At 34.6% G+C, this 17,475-nt stretch overlaps 1 protein-coding gene across 2 annotated transcripts in view; it reads right to left on the bottom strand.

The window, feature by feature from the left end:
* Positions 1-14,829, bottom strand: part of LOC115417130 (monoacylglycerol lipase ABHD2) — a 41,341-nt gene extending 26,512 nt beyond the window's left edge. Inside the window, exons 1-4 of one of the 2 annotated variants that reach the window (XM_030131131.1) lie at positions 14,626-14,829; positions 10,156-10,227; positions 9,001-9,035; positions 5,758-5,973 (exon numbers count right to left, since the gene is read on the bottom strand). In XM_030131131.1, coding sequence (XP_029986991.1) covers positions 5,758-5,966 — 209 coding nt within the window. In that variant the 5' untranslated portion in view covers positions 5,967-5,973; positions 9,001-9,035; positions 10,156-10,227; positions 14,626-14,829. Of the gene's footprint in view, positions 1-5,757; positions 5,974-9,000; positions 9,036-10,155; positions 10,228-14,476; positions 14,496-14,625 lie in introns of those variants that run through there. The other variant, XM_030131132.1, reaches the window with a different exon arrangement.
* Positions 14,830-17,475: the final 2,646 nt, after the last annotated feature.

Genomic DNA, 17,475 nt, shown 5'->3' with positions numbered 1-17,475 from the left:
AATATCATCAGTTCATCAGACTTAATTCCAAGTTGATTTAAATTAAAATCTTTTGCAATATAAACTGCTTTGTCCAATTATTCAACTTAATATACTGTAGTGTGGATGGAGGCTAGACAGGAAGCTAGCACAATATAATTTGCCAGTACAGGAAGTGCTTTTAATTTGGCATGGCATATAGATTTTCTTTAACCTCATAAGACCCAGCTATGGGTTTTCTGTTCACATTTGTGGACAAGAGTTTCACAACTTTACACAAAAAAAAAAAAAAAAGAAAAGAAAAATGTCCACCGCAAAGGACATTCCATAAATATTTTAAAAACTGCATCTGAAAAAACTGTTGCATCATGATGTTTCCAATATAGGCACTTATTTAATAAAAAAACCAAAAAAAACTTGTACTTTGCTGACATTTCCTGGGTCTCAGGAGGTTAAACAAGAACAATACCAGATGAACAGGAAAGCTATTGTTCATCCTATGGCTCTGACTCATGGTGCAGCTCTACAAAAATACAAAAACAAACACAAAAAGGCCAATAAACACTGACATACACACATTAAGTCCAAATGAACACTAACACCACAACCCCGCTGAACCCCTGCACAGTTAAAGAACACACTTTCAACAACATGCCCAATACCTACAATGCAATGCACAGATAAAAAGGTGTGGTCATGACTAAAACTGAGTGATTTAAATCCATTCAACTTCAACTGTTTTTGTATTTTCGACTATGTCTACAAATTAGTAGGGCTGTGTATTGGCAAGAATCTGGCGATATGATACAAATCACAATACTAGGATCATGATACGATATATCATGATACTGTTAAAAAGGCAATTTTTGTTCGTTTCTTTTTTTTCAGTGATGATTTCCTTGAAGAATTGAATTACACTTAAATCTGCACAAATACTAAACACATTTTAGTTGATCACAACAGGGTCTAATGCTATATCACAAAATGTTCCTGTGTGAAAATTTTATTTTATTTTACAGACATTACAGTTTCAGATCCTGTTCAAATGTTCATATTCTATTAGTTCAGAACTAACATCAGAACATTATTTTAGTTCAATCCCAACAAAGGAACTAACATTATTTAATAAAAGAGTGTTAAATAATAACAAATAAAATATAAACAAAAACAAAAATGAATCTCCACAATATCTGCATTTGAATAAATACCTAAAAATATCGATACAGTACTTTTTAATATTGATACAGTATTGTGAAATGAAATATCACGATATATTGCAGAAATGATATTTTCTTACACCCCTACAAATTAGTAGAATATACTTAACATTTTATAGTAATGGAATAAAACTTAAATCATTTAAGTACATTGTAATTAAAGCATTTTAGTAAATACAAAGTCCGGGCTTACAGTGCACTGTTTTGGACTTCTTTACTTTGTTACTTGTTTTCGTCTGTGATTGGCCTTTTGTACAAGTCAGAGTTTGTCCATAATGAACACCATATTTGAACACAATGGTGCACATCACCCATCCGCCACTACATAGGTCAAGGGTCAAACTTTAGTGTCATCAGACTTGTAGCCATATGTTGTGGACACTCAGGTGAAGAGAGGAGCAGAGTAGTGAAGTGACATCCACCTGGAGGGGAGTTGGATCTAATGCTGGACACACTCATTAAAGTCATTCACAAAATCATCAGCCCACACCTAAGGCAACGCTTCAACCACATCCTGAGCCTGAACAGACCACGTCGAACACCTCCACAGCTGAAGGAACGGTTCACAGCTGGGCTATGGCTCTGAGGGGATGGGGTGAAGTATGTGTGTGTGGGGGGGAGGTTGTTCACAGGTGAGGGAAGGATGGAGTGGAAGAAGACTGGTAGATGGACTGGTGCAGAGACCCCAGTGGGCGCACACGCGCACACACACACACACACACACACACACACACACACACACACACACACAGACAGACTCTGTAAGGTTCTGTACAGTTGAAGTTAGTGCTACTACCCCCCCATTGTCTAATCCCCCGTGTCTCCCTGTTTGTATACAAGGCTTAAAAACATAAAAAAGTATAAGTGCTTAAACCAGGGGTCTCACTCTTTCAGCATATTTACATTTGTTCATTAAACAGTTCAGGAAAATATGATTGTGTTTCACTTTCTGTTTGTGTGTGTACAATAGTGTATATGTGTGAGATTGTGAATGATTTGATCTGGAAAATGGTCAAACAAACTCCACTCAGACCTCTCCAACTACTTTTTTTCCTACTCAAAAAACCACTCAGGAATCGATAGGAGAATTGATAAGGAATTGGATTGGAAAGTAGAATCGACAATGGCATTGATATTAATCAAATCCTATTAACTCCCACCCCTAGTGCAGGTATCTCTTAGGGTCATAAGGTTCCATCTTTAATGCACATTTGTAGGTTTGATGCTGACATGTTATTATTTCAATGTTTCTGCAACAGAAAGTACATTGTGCATGTTGTTTCGTTTGTTTGGGGTTTTTTTTTTCAAAATATAACTAGGTAACATTATTTCAGTGTGTGTATAAGTACTTTTTGAACATTTTGAGCACATTTCAACAATACCGTGATAATAATGATAACCATGATAATTTTGGTCACAATAACCGTGATGTGAAATTTTCATATCATTACATCCCCACTGCAGAGGCGCTCCACTGCTGCTGAATTCTCAGCACCGCTGCAAAAAAAAACAACCCTACTTTATTCTGAGGCTGGGGCGCTGATGGGGGTGGGGAGGGTAAACATGACAGCAGAGAGTATAACAAAGGCACAGAAGCCGGATGTTTGAAGCGTGTTAAGTTTCACTTTTGGTTTTCGGTAGTTATGGAGCGCACCCCCCCCCCCCCCCCCCCAGGGCTCCTTCACTGTATTGAAAATATACTGAACCAAAATGTTTCTGTACTGTTACACCCCTAATATAAAGGAAAGGGGTCTTTGACCTTTGCTCTGACTTCCACTGTGTTCAGGAGAATCATACAGTCGTCATCATTTGTGTATGACATGAAAATGAAATGTACTAATCTTTATTGCTCTTATCTTCTATACTTTGCTCCCTTGTTACTGCTGTAAATCAGGTGTTTTTGCCACTTCGCCTTTGGTACACATTCATTTATTTACTGCTTCCTTGAATTGCATAACTGCCTCATTCTTGTTGAAATATAAAAAGTGAAGAGTTCATTGTGCGATCCTCAACAATCAGCTGTCCATATTATAACAGCTGACACAACTTGTCCTGTCACATAAAACTAAAGTCTATACATGTTTAATGGACTTCAGTTTAAAAGAAAACAAGGCTGATTTAAAAAAAACAAGCAAATAAAACCTAAAAACTAAACTCCAGAATGCACTTTGTTCTGAATGGTGGTCTTGCCAGAACCCCGGGGTCAATGTTCCCAAACACAGGAAAACAAGGAGGCTGTTGACCCTGTTCACCCCCCCACAACAATGCTGCGAGGCTTCGTGCTGTGTAATTGATCTCTGTTACACAACATCACAGGGTGTCATTAGGACATGTGACTTCAAGTTCTCAACAACACAGAAACACAACACAGATGACGGCGACACCAACACCCCCACCACAAAGCAGCAGGATGTTGATAACCTCAGGTAAACTGCAGAGGAGCAACCATGGGGGGGGGGGCGTTAGATAAGACTGAAACGATCAGATTTTACAGAACCATTCTTTGGATTATTCCAGTTCAATCAGAGAACTGACATCTTATAATGACTTCAAAATGCATCTAAAAAACTGGTACATTAACAACTGGAGCTGCCAACATTAGAAACGTTTTAGTCCTGTCTCTGTTGTATTTTATCTAAGTGTCAAGTGTATTTGAATAATTTTTTACTTACTTCATCTGATGCGTTATTAATTGTAAATTTTGCACTGCAAAACTTGTATCGTACTTGTCTGTGTCTGGATATTTTAAATTTATGTTTTAGAAATGGTATGTTTGTAACCATGTTCTACCTTTTAGGGTCATAATTCAACATCTGTTCAGGGACTGCAGATGAAAAATAGACATTATTCTAACTCTGGTGCATTTACAGTGATGTGACTCTACTGTTCTACTCTGTGGCGTGAATCAGCCTCGTACCATCTACTGTGGTGTTTACAGGACCATTAAAAGTAACTTCTCCCTGATCTAAAGGTTGTAGTTGTTTCCAGTTCCCCTCAGCAGATGCTGGTTTTGAGCTTTTGGATATAGTTTATGCACTACCTCTAGTTATTCCACACTTTTGTATGCATAACGTTCCAAATGTATGCTATTCATTTATACTAATTACATATTGTTTATTACCTCTGCCGGGAGGTATTGTGATCACTTTGCTTTGTGTGTTTGCATGTTTGCGTGCATGTTTGTTTGTTTGTTGGCGAGATAACTCAAAAAGTTATGGACGGATTTTCATGAAATTTTCAGGGAATGTTAATACTGGCACAAGGAAGAAATGATTAAATTTTGATGGTGATCCTGGGGGGGACATATCTGTCTTGGCTCTCCGAGTGCTTTTCTTGTTGAGAGATGCAACAGGTGCCCACCCCCCAAACATTCCCACATAAGAAAACATCTTCAGCCTCTGAAAACCACTATACTGTCTTGTCATTTGGACAGAGGGGAGGGGGCTACAGACAGAACCTACTGCGAACCTGCTTTATCCCACATATAAGTGACCTGCCTCCCACTTCCAACAACCACTGGTTTGCATCAGTTGTTCTAAACCAGGGGTGTCAAACTCATTTTAGTTCAGTTCCGCATTCACCCCAATATGATCTCAAGTGGGCTGGACCAGTAAAATAATAGCAGCAAAAAAAGTAAAATTACATTATGATAATGTTTCCATCTATGACATTTCCTTAAAAATCTGAATAATGTGAACAACTTGAATGTCTTAAGAAAAACAAGTGCAATTTTAACAATATTCTGCCTCAGTTTATCAGTTTATCATTTACACATGTGCATTACAACTTATATTACAATTACAAATACACAAAACATTTAGTAGCAGGTAGAATATTGATAAAATGGCATTTACTTTTCTCAAGACATTTCATGTTGTTCATATTTGTTCAGGTTATTCATATTTTTTGTAAAAGGATGGTTTGTTAATATAAACATTTTCATGTAATTTTACTTTTTTTTACACTAAAAAAAAACATAATATCTGCAGTTGTCATTATTTATAGGTTATTACGATTGTGTTTTTCTGGTCTGACGGAACTGAGATCTAACTGATTTATATGTGTCTGTATGGAACCTGAAATAAACTCATTTTTACACTACTGATTGTTAATACCTTCAGTGTGATTTTTGCATTTCAGAAATTCATCCTACGGGCCAGATTGGACCCTTTGGCGGGCCGGATTTGGCCCCCGGACCGCATGTTTGACACCTGTGTTCTGAACCCTGACAGAAGATTCAAATCACACCAGACATCAGAGTATCCCCGTGAGCGAGATAAGCAGTGGGTAAATGCAAATGCTTTTGCCCCGTGGTGAAACATTCTATATTTGAAATTCAAGTGTGACTCACAATAACCTCGGAAAACCAGCCTGGTGTGTTTAATTAATGCCTGAGCTGACATCTCTGCTATGGATGTCTGGAATGCTGCTTATAAATAGGACCACTGCCAACCAAACTGCTACCTTCAACCAAGCCCCAGATGGCCACACAGCAGCGTTGTTACCATGGTAACACGTTAACGTGCGGTGTGACAAACACAGAGGTGAGAGCGGCACTCACTCTTTGGTCAGCTGAGGACAGGACTTGAGCAGGAAGCTGTTGAGCGGCGTGTCCTGGAAGGTGAGGTCTGGGGAGGCAGTGGGGCTTTTGAGGTTCAGGCAGCGGACGATGATGTAGAGAACCGTGGCCACCGCCGCCATCTTCATGCCATCAAACATGGCCGGCAGCTCCGGGGAGATGGTGTGCACGTCTGAGTCGTGGGTGTTCATGATTATTCTGGAAAAACAAAAACAGGAGCTCACACTTCAATTCATGCTTCTGCTCAGAAAACACACATTAACACAATGTCATGTCATGTGTAACTGAAGGTTGAGTACATCAACCCAAACACAGAAGGAAACATCATTAACCTCCTAAGACCCAGCTAGGGATGTAACGATGTGAAAATTTCATGTCACCGTTATTGTGACCAAAATTATCACGGTTATCATTATTATCACGGTATTGTTGAAATGTGCTTGAAATGTTCAAAAAGTTCTTGTCTTATACACAACCTGAAATAATTTAACCAAGTTGTATTTTGAAAAAAAAAAAAAAAAAGAAACAAAAAAAAACAAACAAATAAAATAACAGGCACAATGTACTTTCTGTTGGTAGAAACATTCAAATATTAATAATACATTTTATTTGTATAGCGCTTTTCATATAACTCAAAGACACTTTACATGCAGCAGATAAAAACAGAAACAGACATATTAAAAGCAGATTAAAAGCAGGTGCAAAAGGCAGGTATACGAATATAAAACAGTTAAACATTAAACATTAAGATTAAACATTAAAAGCAATCTGAAAAAAATGAGTTTAGGGATTTAAAAGTCTTGGAGTCGGAGCAGTGTCAGGTAGAAGGTGGGAGGGAGTTCCAGAGGGTTGGCGCTGCGATGGAGAAAGCTCTTATATTAACATATAAACATCAAACATACAAATGTGCATTAAAGATGGAACCTTATGGCCATTGTTTGACCATTTTCCATATCAAGTTTAGGTTGAAAGTGCGGTAATCAAACACGGTTATCATGATAATTAGAATTTAAATAGTAATACTAACCGTTGGGAATTTTACCGCGGTTTATCATTACACCGGTAATCGTTACATCCCTAGACCCAGCTATGGGTTTTCTGTCCACATTTGTGGACAAGAGTTTCACAACTTTATACAAAAAAAAGAAAACTGTCCACCACAAAGGACATTCCATAAAAATTTTAAGAACTGCATCTGAAAAAATGCGGTATGATGTTTCCAATATATGCACTTATTTAATAAAAAACAAACAAAGGTTGTACTTTGCTGACATTTCCTGGGTCTTAGGAGGTTAAAGACAGTTAAGAACAGGATGGTCCCCTTCAGAGTTGTTTCCTGTTTCTGTGTGACATGATATCTCCATTTGACTGAAATAGGAGATGTGAATGTAATCTATGATCACGTTCAAATATTGGACCCATTTTTACAAAAGCTCCACGTCCTCTGAGCATTCTGACATTAACATGTATAAAATACATCAGAAAAATGAAATAAATAATTGGAGTTAGCGGTAAAAAGCATGATATTAATGTATTCATACATTCACATTACTACACCTTAGTCACTTTCACACCTGTACGTATATGGTATATATTTACTTCCATTTCCTGTAGATTTGTACAGATGTAAATCTTGTATTTTTTTGTTTTGTTCCGCTTTAATAGTGTATTCGATTTATGTTACTTACTTATGTCACTTTGCTTTTTTGCTTGTGTTTTTTGAAGAGTGTTTTTATATGCAACTGAGCTATTGTGACCAAGTCATTTCCTTTGTGGATCAATAAAGTTTGTCTAAGTCGAAGTTTTATTACTTTGTTCAGCCTTTATTACTTTACTTTCATCAAGGACTGTGTGATAAATTGATGACAGTGAGTGCAATATAATTTTCACAATAAACGTGATCATAAAATTTCAAGAAATAACATATAAAGATTAATTTGGGGGTGTTAAAGGTTTCCTTAATTTTATATCATTAAATGAAAAAGTGTTTGAATGGTACAAGATGAGCCAACTGTTCAGCAATGGGTTCAAATAACAGGGGACATTTACAAAATGGAAAAAAATCACCTTCACCGTTAATCTGAAATTAGAAATATTCGTCAAACATTGGGAAAAATGGGAAAATTATGTGAAACAATACAAGCCAAATGTTACCATGGTGATATAAAAGGAGACTATTCGTTTCGATTTAATATGTACTTTTTAATTTTTTTTTCAGTCTGCATAAATATCGTCCGTAATCTTTCTTTTCTACTGAATGTTATACAAAGCTAGATACGTCCATGCTGTTCTCTCTCTGGATGTTTGGAAAAAAAAAAAAAAAAAATTTCCAATCCCTAAGACAATGAGACAGAGACAATCAGAAATGTAATTTGCCTCACTGAACCTTTTTTTTTTTTATGGAGAAAGTTCTTCTTGAATGTGAACACTGTGAGGAATATGTGGCAGATTGATGTGACTGTAAAATGTTATGTCTCTTACGCTTCAATAAAAATAAAATTAAAAAAAAAAAAAAGATAATGATAATGAGAAAAAGTGTTTGAATGTTTTATTTAATTTTACTCTTGCATGTTCTGATGTTAAAAAGTAATTTTGTCAAGTTTCAGTGTTTGGCAAGTATGTCTCCTGTTTGGACCATAAAGAATAGTTTAAAACCATCAATAAGTGCCTTCATGTCATTGACCTCCTCAGACCCAGCTATGGGTTTTCTGTCCACATTTGTGGACAAGAGTATCACAACTTTACACAAAAAAAAGAAAACTATCCACCACAAAGAACATTCCATAAAAATTTTAAAAGCTGCATCTGAAAAAACTGTTAAATCATGATGTTTCCAATATAGGCACTTATTTAATAAAAAACAAAAAAAGCTGGTACTTTGCTGACATTTCCTGGGTCTCAGGAGGTTAAGAAATGATAACTCAAGAAAATATTTTACACTAATTTTCCTCAATTTAATGTCGGGAAGAAAAGCATATGTTGGTTTTTAAAAGGAAAAAAATGCAAATGGGGAAAAAGTTAATTACCAAATCACAGAATGTGACTCGTTTTACAAATATTTTGTATCTATATCTGGTAATATGAACATTTTTCTGAATATTTTTGACTGTGTTACCCACACCAACAATAAGTTACAAAATTCAACAAAAATGTAGCAGCATTGTTTAGTCTGAATATTATGAAGCATCGAAATAGAAAAGAAAGAGCTGATGGAGTCGGACTGACCTGGTTATTCCTCCTGATGCCCCGTAGCAACAGATCTGTGGGAATAACAAATGAAATGAACTCAGTCAGAAAAAACCCAGTCAGTTATTTAACAATCTCACTTTAATTAGATTGAATTTTATGTAATCATAATCCCACACGGAGATTAAAGCAGATGACATTTCTTAAAATAAACAATGAATTTCTGATGATGCCCTGTGATTCTTCACTTAATACCCTCCCCTCGAACACAAAGCTGCCGTTACATCCAGTCACTGAAAACTTTAAATCAGGGCTCTCAAACTCATTTTCTTTCAGGTTCCACATTCAGCCTGATTTGATCTCCAGTGGACCAAACCAGTAAAATAATAACAGAATAACCGGTAAATAATGACAACTCCAAATTTTTGTCTTTGTTTTAGTGCAAAAAAACCCATTAAATTATGAAAATACTTACTTTTATAAACTATCCAGACAAAAAAGACATGAATAACCTGAAAAAACTAAAATTTCTTCAGAAAAATCAGTGCAATTTTAACGATATTCTGCCTCAACTTATCATTTCTGCATGTGCATTATGGATCAGATCTACAAAGACACTAAACACTGAGGAACAGGCAGAAAATTGTTAAAATTGTGCTTAATTTTCTTTTGACATTTCATGTTGTTCATATTTGTTCAGGTTATTCACATTTTATTGTTACAGGATAGTGTGTAAATGTAAATATTTTCATAATTTAAAGTTATTTTTTGCACTAAAAGAAAAAATGTGAAGTTGTCATTATTTATAGGCATAATGTAATATTGTTTTCACATCAAACCGAGAAGAAAATATGGAATCATTATTTTTTGTAGGATATTGTGGTTTTATTTTACTGTCGATCATATTGGTCTGTATGTGGAACCGGAACTAAAATGAGTTCCACAGCCTTGACTGAATTATTGCACTTTGTAAATTCATCCCAGGGACCGCATTGGAACCTTTGGAACATGTGGCCCCCAGGCCGCATGTTTGAGAGCCCTGCTTTAAATCATAAAAAAAAGCTCATATCTGGGCTACAAGGTTACAAGAAAAGAGAAAAGGAACTGTAAAGAGCAGAGAAAAGGCAACTGTATTAAAAAAAATAGATATATATATGCTTTTACGAACAAATAAAACAGAAGTTGTTTACTTACAATTTATATTCAAGCCAGTTTCTAACGAGGACTTGTTCTTGACAAAGTGAAGTCACAGTGATGTGGTCAAACCTAAAACAGCAGGAAACAACACACACACACACATAAATATTAACTCCTTGAACACAGAAATTGTGTAATATTATTTGGTTTTAAAATATCTTCCTTACGCAGTGACTAGAGTTTGAGTGACAGGGGATTATTAAATATCAATAGTTAGATGTTAAAAAAATTATACTAATATCACTCCCCCCAAAACTGCTATTGAAAATACACTTTTCCACATTACCTACTTCATTCACTATATATCATTTACTATACGTCTTGAACTGAACATCTGGCCTAAAGTAATTAATACCCAAATAAATAAATCTGAATCAGTGAACTTAAAATTCAAAATCATTTATCTATAACTGTGATACATCAAACTAATTCTTCAGAAGCAATTTGAATCTTTTGAGCTGCTATTTTCCCTATAACCCAGTATTTCCAGTTGACAGTCCTGGTATTCAATCAGCATTCCTAATCACTAGTACTAATAGATTGTGGAACATGACAAATAATCAGTCAAATCAATCATTTTATCTCAACTAGTGACACCTTTTAATGTGGTTTAAGGTGAAAAATGCTGGGGGGGGGGTTCAACAACTATTTTTACAATAATGGTCAACAGTTTTTTGTAAGTCATCTGGTTTAGAGATAAAATACGCTAAATCTAACATGCTTTAATTTGATGAATTGGACAACAAATGACCAAAGTGCTGGTTTGCTCATGTTTTGAGGATGTACATAAAGCTAATGCCAATCCAACTTTCACAATTTTTTTATTTTTTAAATTGTGGCACCATTTCACTTTTAGACCAGTGAAACCAATTAAACATTTAAAGAAATTTGATCAAGATCAGCAGCTAACAAGTAGGGGTGTAAGAAAATATCAGTTCTGCAATTTATTGCAATATTTCATTTCACAATACTGTATCGGTATTAAAAAGTACTGTAATGACATTTTTAGGTATTTATTCAAATGCAGATACTGCAGAGGTTCTTTTTTGTTTTTTGTTTATATTTTATTTATTCTTATTTCACACTCTTATTAAATAATGTTAGTTCCTTTGTTGGGATTGCACAAAAATACTGTTGTGATGTTAGTGCTGAACTAATAGAATATGAACATTTGAACAGGATCCTAAACTGTAATGTCTGTAAAACAAAATTTCAGTTTGAACACAGGAACATTTTGTGATATAGCATTAGATCCTGTTGTGGTTAGATAAAAATGTGTTTTGTGTTTGTGCAGATTTCTGGTGTAATTCAATTCTTGAAGGAAATAATCATTTTAAAAAAGAAACAAACAAAAAATTGCCTTTTTAACAGTATCATGATATATCGTGATATATCGTATCGTGATCCTAGTATTGTGATTTGTATCATATTGCCAGATTCTTGCCGATACACAGCCCTACGTTCAACATCTGGTTCCTTTTCTCTTCCATGATAGTGAACTGAACATATTATGCTTGTGAACAACACAAGACATTTGAGGACATCATCTTAGTCTTTGGGAAACACAACTATTTCTGACACTTCATAGAACAAATAATGAATCAATGTAAATCTACTGGAGTCAATATTTACAGCCTTAGAATTCAAACACACTGACTGTAGCTCAGCTATTGTCTACAGTCTGAATAATAAGTCACAATATTGTTTTTTGGTTGTTGTTTTTTTTACAAGCCTTTCCTCTGCTAATGAGACATTCACTGTTCCATGTAAACAGTTATAGTAGCAGCAGTCTTAAATACCTGGTTTCTGAACCCTCAGTCAGTACCACAGTGCTCCTCAGCTGCATAAATAGGGCTGTGTATTGGCAAGAATCTGGTACTATAATACAAATCACAATCCTATGATCACAATATGATACATCATGATATATCATGATACTGTTAAAAAGGCAATTTCTAAATTTGTTTCTGTTTTTTAAATTATTTAAAAAAGAACTGAATTACATCAGAAATATGTACAAATACGAAACACATTTTTATTTGATCAGAACAGGATCTGATGCTATATCACAAAATTTTTCAAATTCTCAGTTTCCAAAGGAACTAACATATGCCTCTCAGACAGTGAAAAGTGCTTTTAGGATGCTTCAAATAACCATTATTGTTATTATTTAACAGTGTTAAATAATAATGAACAAAATAAAAACAAAAATGAACCCCTGCCATTTGAAAAAATACCTAAAAAATATCAATACAGTACTTTTTAATATACAGTGTTGTGAAATGAAATATTGCGATATATTGCAGAACCGATATTTTCTTACACCCCTATGCATAAAGTCTGCTTCACTGAATAACCCTGAATAACTTCCTGTTCACTGCAGACAGACACACTCTGTGTATCTGACACGAGACTCATGCCAAGACAAATTGTGCTTATTATAAATAGGGATGTAACAATTACCGGTATAACGATAAACTGCAGTAAAATTGCAGACCGTTTAAATTCTAATTATCATGATAACCGTATTTGATAACCACACTTTTAGGGGAAAAAGCCCTATGTAAAGCTATGCTTTTATGTCAAATATTTGAGTATAGTTTTAACTTATTACAATTTTGATGCTATATACCTAATATTTGGAACCAATATTCACTTTTAAAGTCTTTGAAAAGGTTCGTTAAGCATCTTTGTGTTATTTATGCAATAAATTATATAAATGTTTCAAGTCTGATTTTATATTTTTTGGATATTTTTTGTCCTTTTGTGTTGATATAGTAGGTTAAAGTGAAAAAAAATAATAGGCAGATGAGATAGATGAAGTTGTGCTGAAAAAAAAAAAAGATCCAAAACATGGGCACAGTAAACATTTGTTTATATAGTATATAAAGGCAAAATCAAAAGTACTGAAAAACGGACAAAATAGGCTCAGACCACTAAGGGTTAATATTTGAACGTTTCTGCCAACAGAAAGTGCATTGTGCCTATTATTTTATTTAGTTGTTGTTTTTTTTTTCAAAATACAACTTGGTTAAATTATTTCAGTGTGTGTATAAAGTACTTTTTGAACATTTTGAGCACAATTTCAACAATACCACAATAATAATAACTGTGGTGGCCCAGAGGTGCAACAGCCCAAAAAAATATCCACTATAAGAAAAAAAAAAAAAAAAGAGAACAGCCCAAAAAATTATCCACTATAAGAAAAAAAAGAGAACAGCATAAAAATTTAACCACTATAAGAAAAAAAAGAGAACAGCCCAAAAAATTATCCACTATAACAAAAAAGAGAATAGCCCAAAAAATTATTCACTATAAGAAAAAAAAGAGAACAGCCCAAAAAATTATCCACTGTAAGAAAAAAAAACCCATCATCCTCCTTTTCAATTAAGGGGGCGCTGTTTACCCGAAAGGTCTCTTTCTTTAAAATTAAGGCCACCACAAGAAATAAACGCATAAGAGGAAAATTTTTAAGGCTTTCAGCTAATGTGGTTAATGCTAACAAAGTCACCCACCAGAAGTGGAGTTTGGTGCGCTAAAAATAAAGTTATTTTAAAAAATAAGTAGTGGATAATTTTTTTTGGGCTGTTCTCTTTTTTTCTTATAGTAAATAACTTCTTGGGCTGTTGTCTTTTTTTCTTATAGTGGATAATTTTGGGGGCTGTTCTCTTTTTTTTTTTCTTACAGTAGATAATTTTTGGGGGTTTTCTTTTTTTCTTACAGTGGATAATATTTTGGGGGTTTTCTTTTTTTCTTACAGTGGATAATATTTTGGGCTGTTCTCTTTTTTTTCTTATAGTGGATAATTTTTGGGGGGTTTTTCTTTTTTTCTTACAGTGGATAATATTTTGGGCTGTTCTTTTTTTCTTATAGTGGATAATATTTTGGGCTGTTGCACCTCTGGGCCACCGTAGACAACCGTGATAATTCTGGTAACAATTACCGTGATATGATATTTTCATATCGTTACATCCCTAATTATAAACCACAGTGTTGTCAGTAATAAAATATTTGGCACCAAAAAAAAAAAAAAAAGCAGCTAATGTTAGCTTTCCTCTTTGTCACGACTCCTATCAAAGCTGAAGCACAAGGTCACATCCTGCACCCACGTTACAAACAGTTACATGAACCCAGCCTTCATTTAAATCCAACTGTACTCACATATAGAACCTGTTCATTTCACATCTTCGTCGTGTAAATAATTAAAAAAAAAAAAACCCTGTCGCTTCTGGATGAGTTCGCTAACCACCATGAATATTCTTTTTTCCGCAGTAACTTCCCACTGAGATAAAACATTAGCAGAAAACTTCCTAGTTACACCCGTGTTCTTCTTGACTTTAAACCAGAATACAACCTGCAGAGTAGGGGAGTTTATACGGCTGTTTTATTCCATGTATTATCGACCTACTGTGGTGGAGATGATTACAGGAGCACAGATACAACAAGCAGCATCTTAACGGTACCCACCTCCGTTACGAAAAGATCAACCAGGTCCCTGTTCCTTAACGGCGTCCGGACATCCTTCCTGTTTGCGGCATTTCGTTTTATTATGTTTGTTTCTAACCGTTTCTAAACCATGAGTGCCTGCTGTGCCAAACGCCCTCTGAATTAACAGCCTGAGGGTTGGGTTCTAGTTGGGTTAGCCACATTAGCTCATAGCTCCGCATCCACTTCCTGGCAGAGGCTGTCATTTGCATAGACGAGTTGTGATTGGCTATCGTTGTGTCTTACGTCATCCTATGTCTCTATGCCACGCCCCTTCACCGATATCTAAACCTCTTTGTAACGGTAAGTATTTGGTAATATTAGGTCATTCACCACCTGTTTACTCTATTAAGCCGGACAGCTCTTTCGCGAATGTTCCTAAGATAATATTGCAGTAGTTAGATTTGAAGCAGGTGTTGAAGCCGCACTTAAATTTATACCAATTTACACGAATAATAATAAAAATAATAATTACAATAATAATAATAATACATTCACATCACTCTTTTCTGGAGAGAATAGTATTGTCTACTAGATTCCATGACAGATATTCTTCCTCAATGAGGCAGGATTGTAACATGAGTTGGAACCTGTTACATAACGTTTCGATCACTTCTACATATTAGTCACGTGGGCTGCGTTCTGTAAGACGTGACTATTTTTCAAGACCAATTCAGGTCTTTGTTTCTGAGTAAACCTGCATTGAAGCTTCTATCAATTACTGAAAAATATAATTTGTACAACAAGCCCTAGCCCCCCACCTCATTTTATTTAATTACATTTATTTATTTATTTATTTATTTAATTACATTTATTTATTTATTTATTCATTTCAAAAATTGCAGTCTTCATGGTTGTTGACGTCTATATATGTACTCCCATTTGCCTTTGTATGTTTGTTAATACAGATGCCAAGTTGTTTATTTGTATATTGTCAATTAAAAAAACAAAAAAAAAAAGGTCTTGTTTCTAATGATGTCAATCAAATCATAAGTACATTTTGATATAGTGTCCACCAAATGTCAGGCAAAGAACACAGTGACTAAAAATGGGCTCTACTCTTTGTATAATGTCAACACTGTGATTTCAATACCCGTTTATTATTTGGGTTTTTATTTTCCTGCAAACAGCCGATGTTTATTCTTATTTTTCATTATACACAAAAATAGGATGTTTTTAGTTTATGGTGATTGTACCAACGTTGTGTTGAGGGTTTAGTTGTGGTTGTGTGTTAATAAAAGAAAGAATTCTCAGTGGATACACTTTGGAACAAAATAAAAACAAGAAATATTCAATATTGCTCTGTGTCTGTGTCTGTGTGTGTGTGTGTGTGTGTGTGTGTGTATACAGTCTCCTCATATTTAATTTAGAGAATTTGACAGTTTTTCCTCCTGCCACAATAAACAAAAGGACTAAAACAATTGAATTTGAAGGTTGGGATGTTTCTGAACTCAGCAAAATGGAAAAAGAACCAGTGAAATAATCAAGAAAATGACCCAACTCTACATTACAGCAAGAGTGTTTGCTTTCTGAAATCAGCTCCCACCCCCTTGGAACTTTTCATCTTTTTTTCAAGTTTAAAAAAAAACTTGTAAGAAAATGAGTCAAAACGTCATGAAATGTACTAAGAACCATTTGTGGTACATGTGGATGTAAACCTGTTTGTACTTGTATGTTTGTGTGTTGAACTTTGACTCACAATTTTTCGCACAATGAGGTTGCATGGACCAAATCAGCTTATAGATGAAGAACTGTACTTGTCCTGTTGTAGTTAAAATGTCCACAAGGTGGCGACAGAGTTTAACATATCCCCATGAACAATATGAAAATGAGTACAATTAGTGACCAAATAAAAACAAGAATCAAGACGAATTGAAAAAAATTACCTATAAAATGACACAAATAAACAAACGAGCTAATCATAAAAAATGAGAAAATAATTGATAAACTATCAATAATGTATAAAAAATCAGTAAAATAATCAACAAATGTACCAAAAATTAGGGGAAAAAAACAACAGAATGGCAATGAATGAGTAAAGTAATTGATAAATTGAACAAAAATAGCCTAAAATGAGCCAAATAATAATCAGAATGACAAAAAATGAGTAACTGAAACAACACAATTCAACAATAATTAACAGAGAATGAACATAATAATCAATAAAATGAACAAGGAGAGGGAGACCAGTGGGTTTAACTTTGCCAGAAGAAGGTAGGAGGGACATTCAAAGAGTGGTGACAGATTTGAACACATCCAACAGTTAAATAGCCCTTCTGTCATGACAAAATAGAATAAACATTAACTAATATTAGATCAGTTATTCAGGCCATCATTTAATCTTTTCTCTTTCCTCTGATACATTTATAACTCACATAAATGACTGACCTCAAAGCCATGAGATGTTGAAACTCATGCCTGGTTTCCTTTTTTCACTGACCATGTTAGAAATAAAAAATAATCTGCGGGGCAAATGTAAAACCCACCAGTTAGCTGTGAGGCTTTTTTCAAGAATTTGACAACATGAAATGTAATAATCCTCTACAATGTTTACTATTCATTTTGGTGATACCAATAGTTCCAAGTATCTTATACCCTGGTTACCAGATTACGCTGTAGACTACAGATTTATTATTCAGAAACTTTTATCAAATGTCAGTGATCTCAGGAAACCCATTTTGATCCCAAAACATAAATAATTTGACCAAAAGCTGTCAAAATTCCCTTCCCAAAAGTTACATTTCATGACTTTTCCCAAACTTTTGATAATTTTAAATTCATGACTTTTTTCTAATATTTGTCAAGACTATGGAATCTCAATTTTTACTGTGC

Source organism: Sphaeramia orbicularis, chromosome 3 (genome assembly GCF_902148855.1).
Source record: "Sphaeramia orbicularis chromosome 3, fSphaOr1.1, whole genome shotgun sequence".
In the NCBI taxonomy this organism is placed as follows: domain Eukaryota; kingdom Metazoa; phylum Chordata; class Actinopteri; order Kurtiformes; family Apogonidae; genus Sphaeramia; species Sphaeramia orbicularis.
This window is presented reverse-complemented; position numbering and strand designations above follow the sequence as displayed.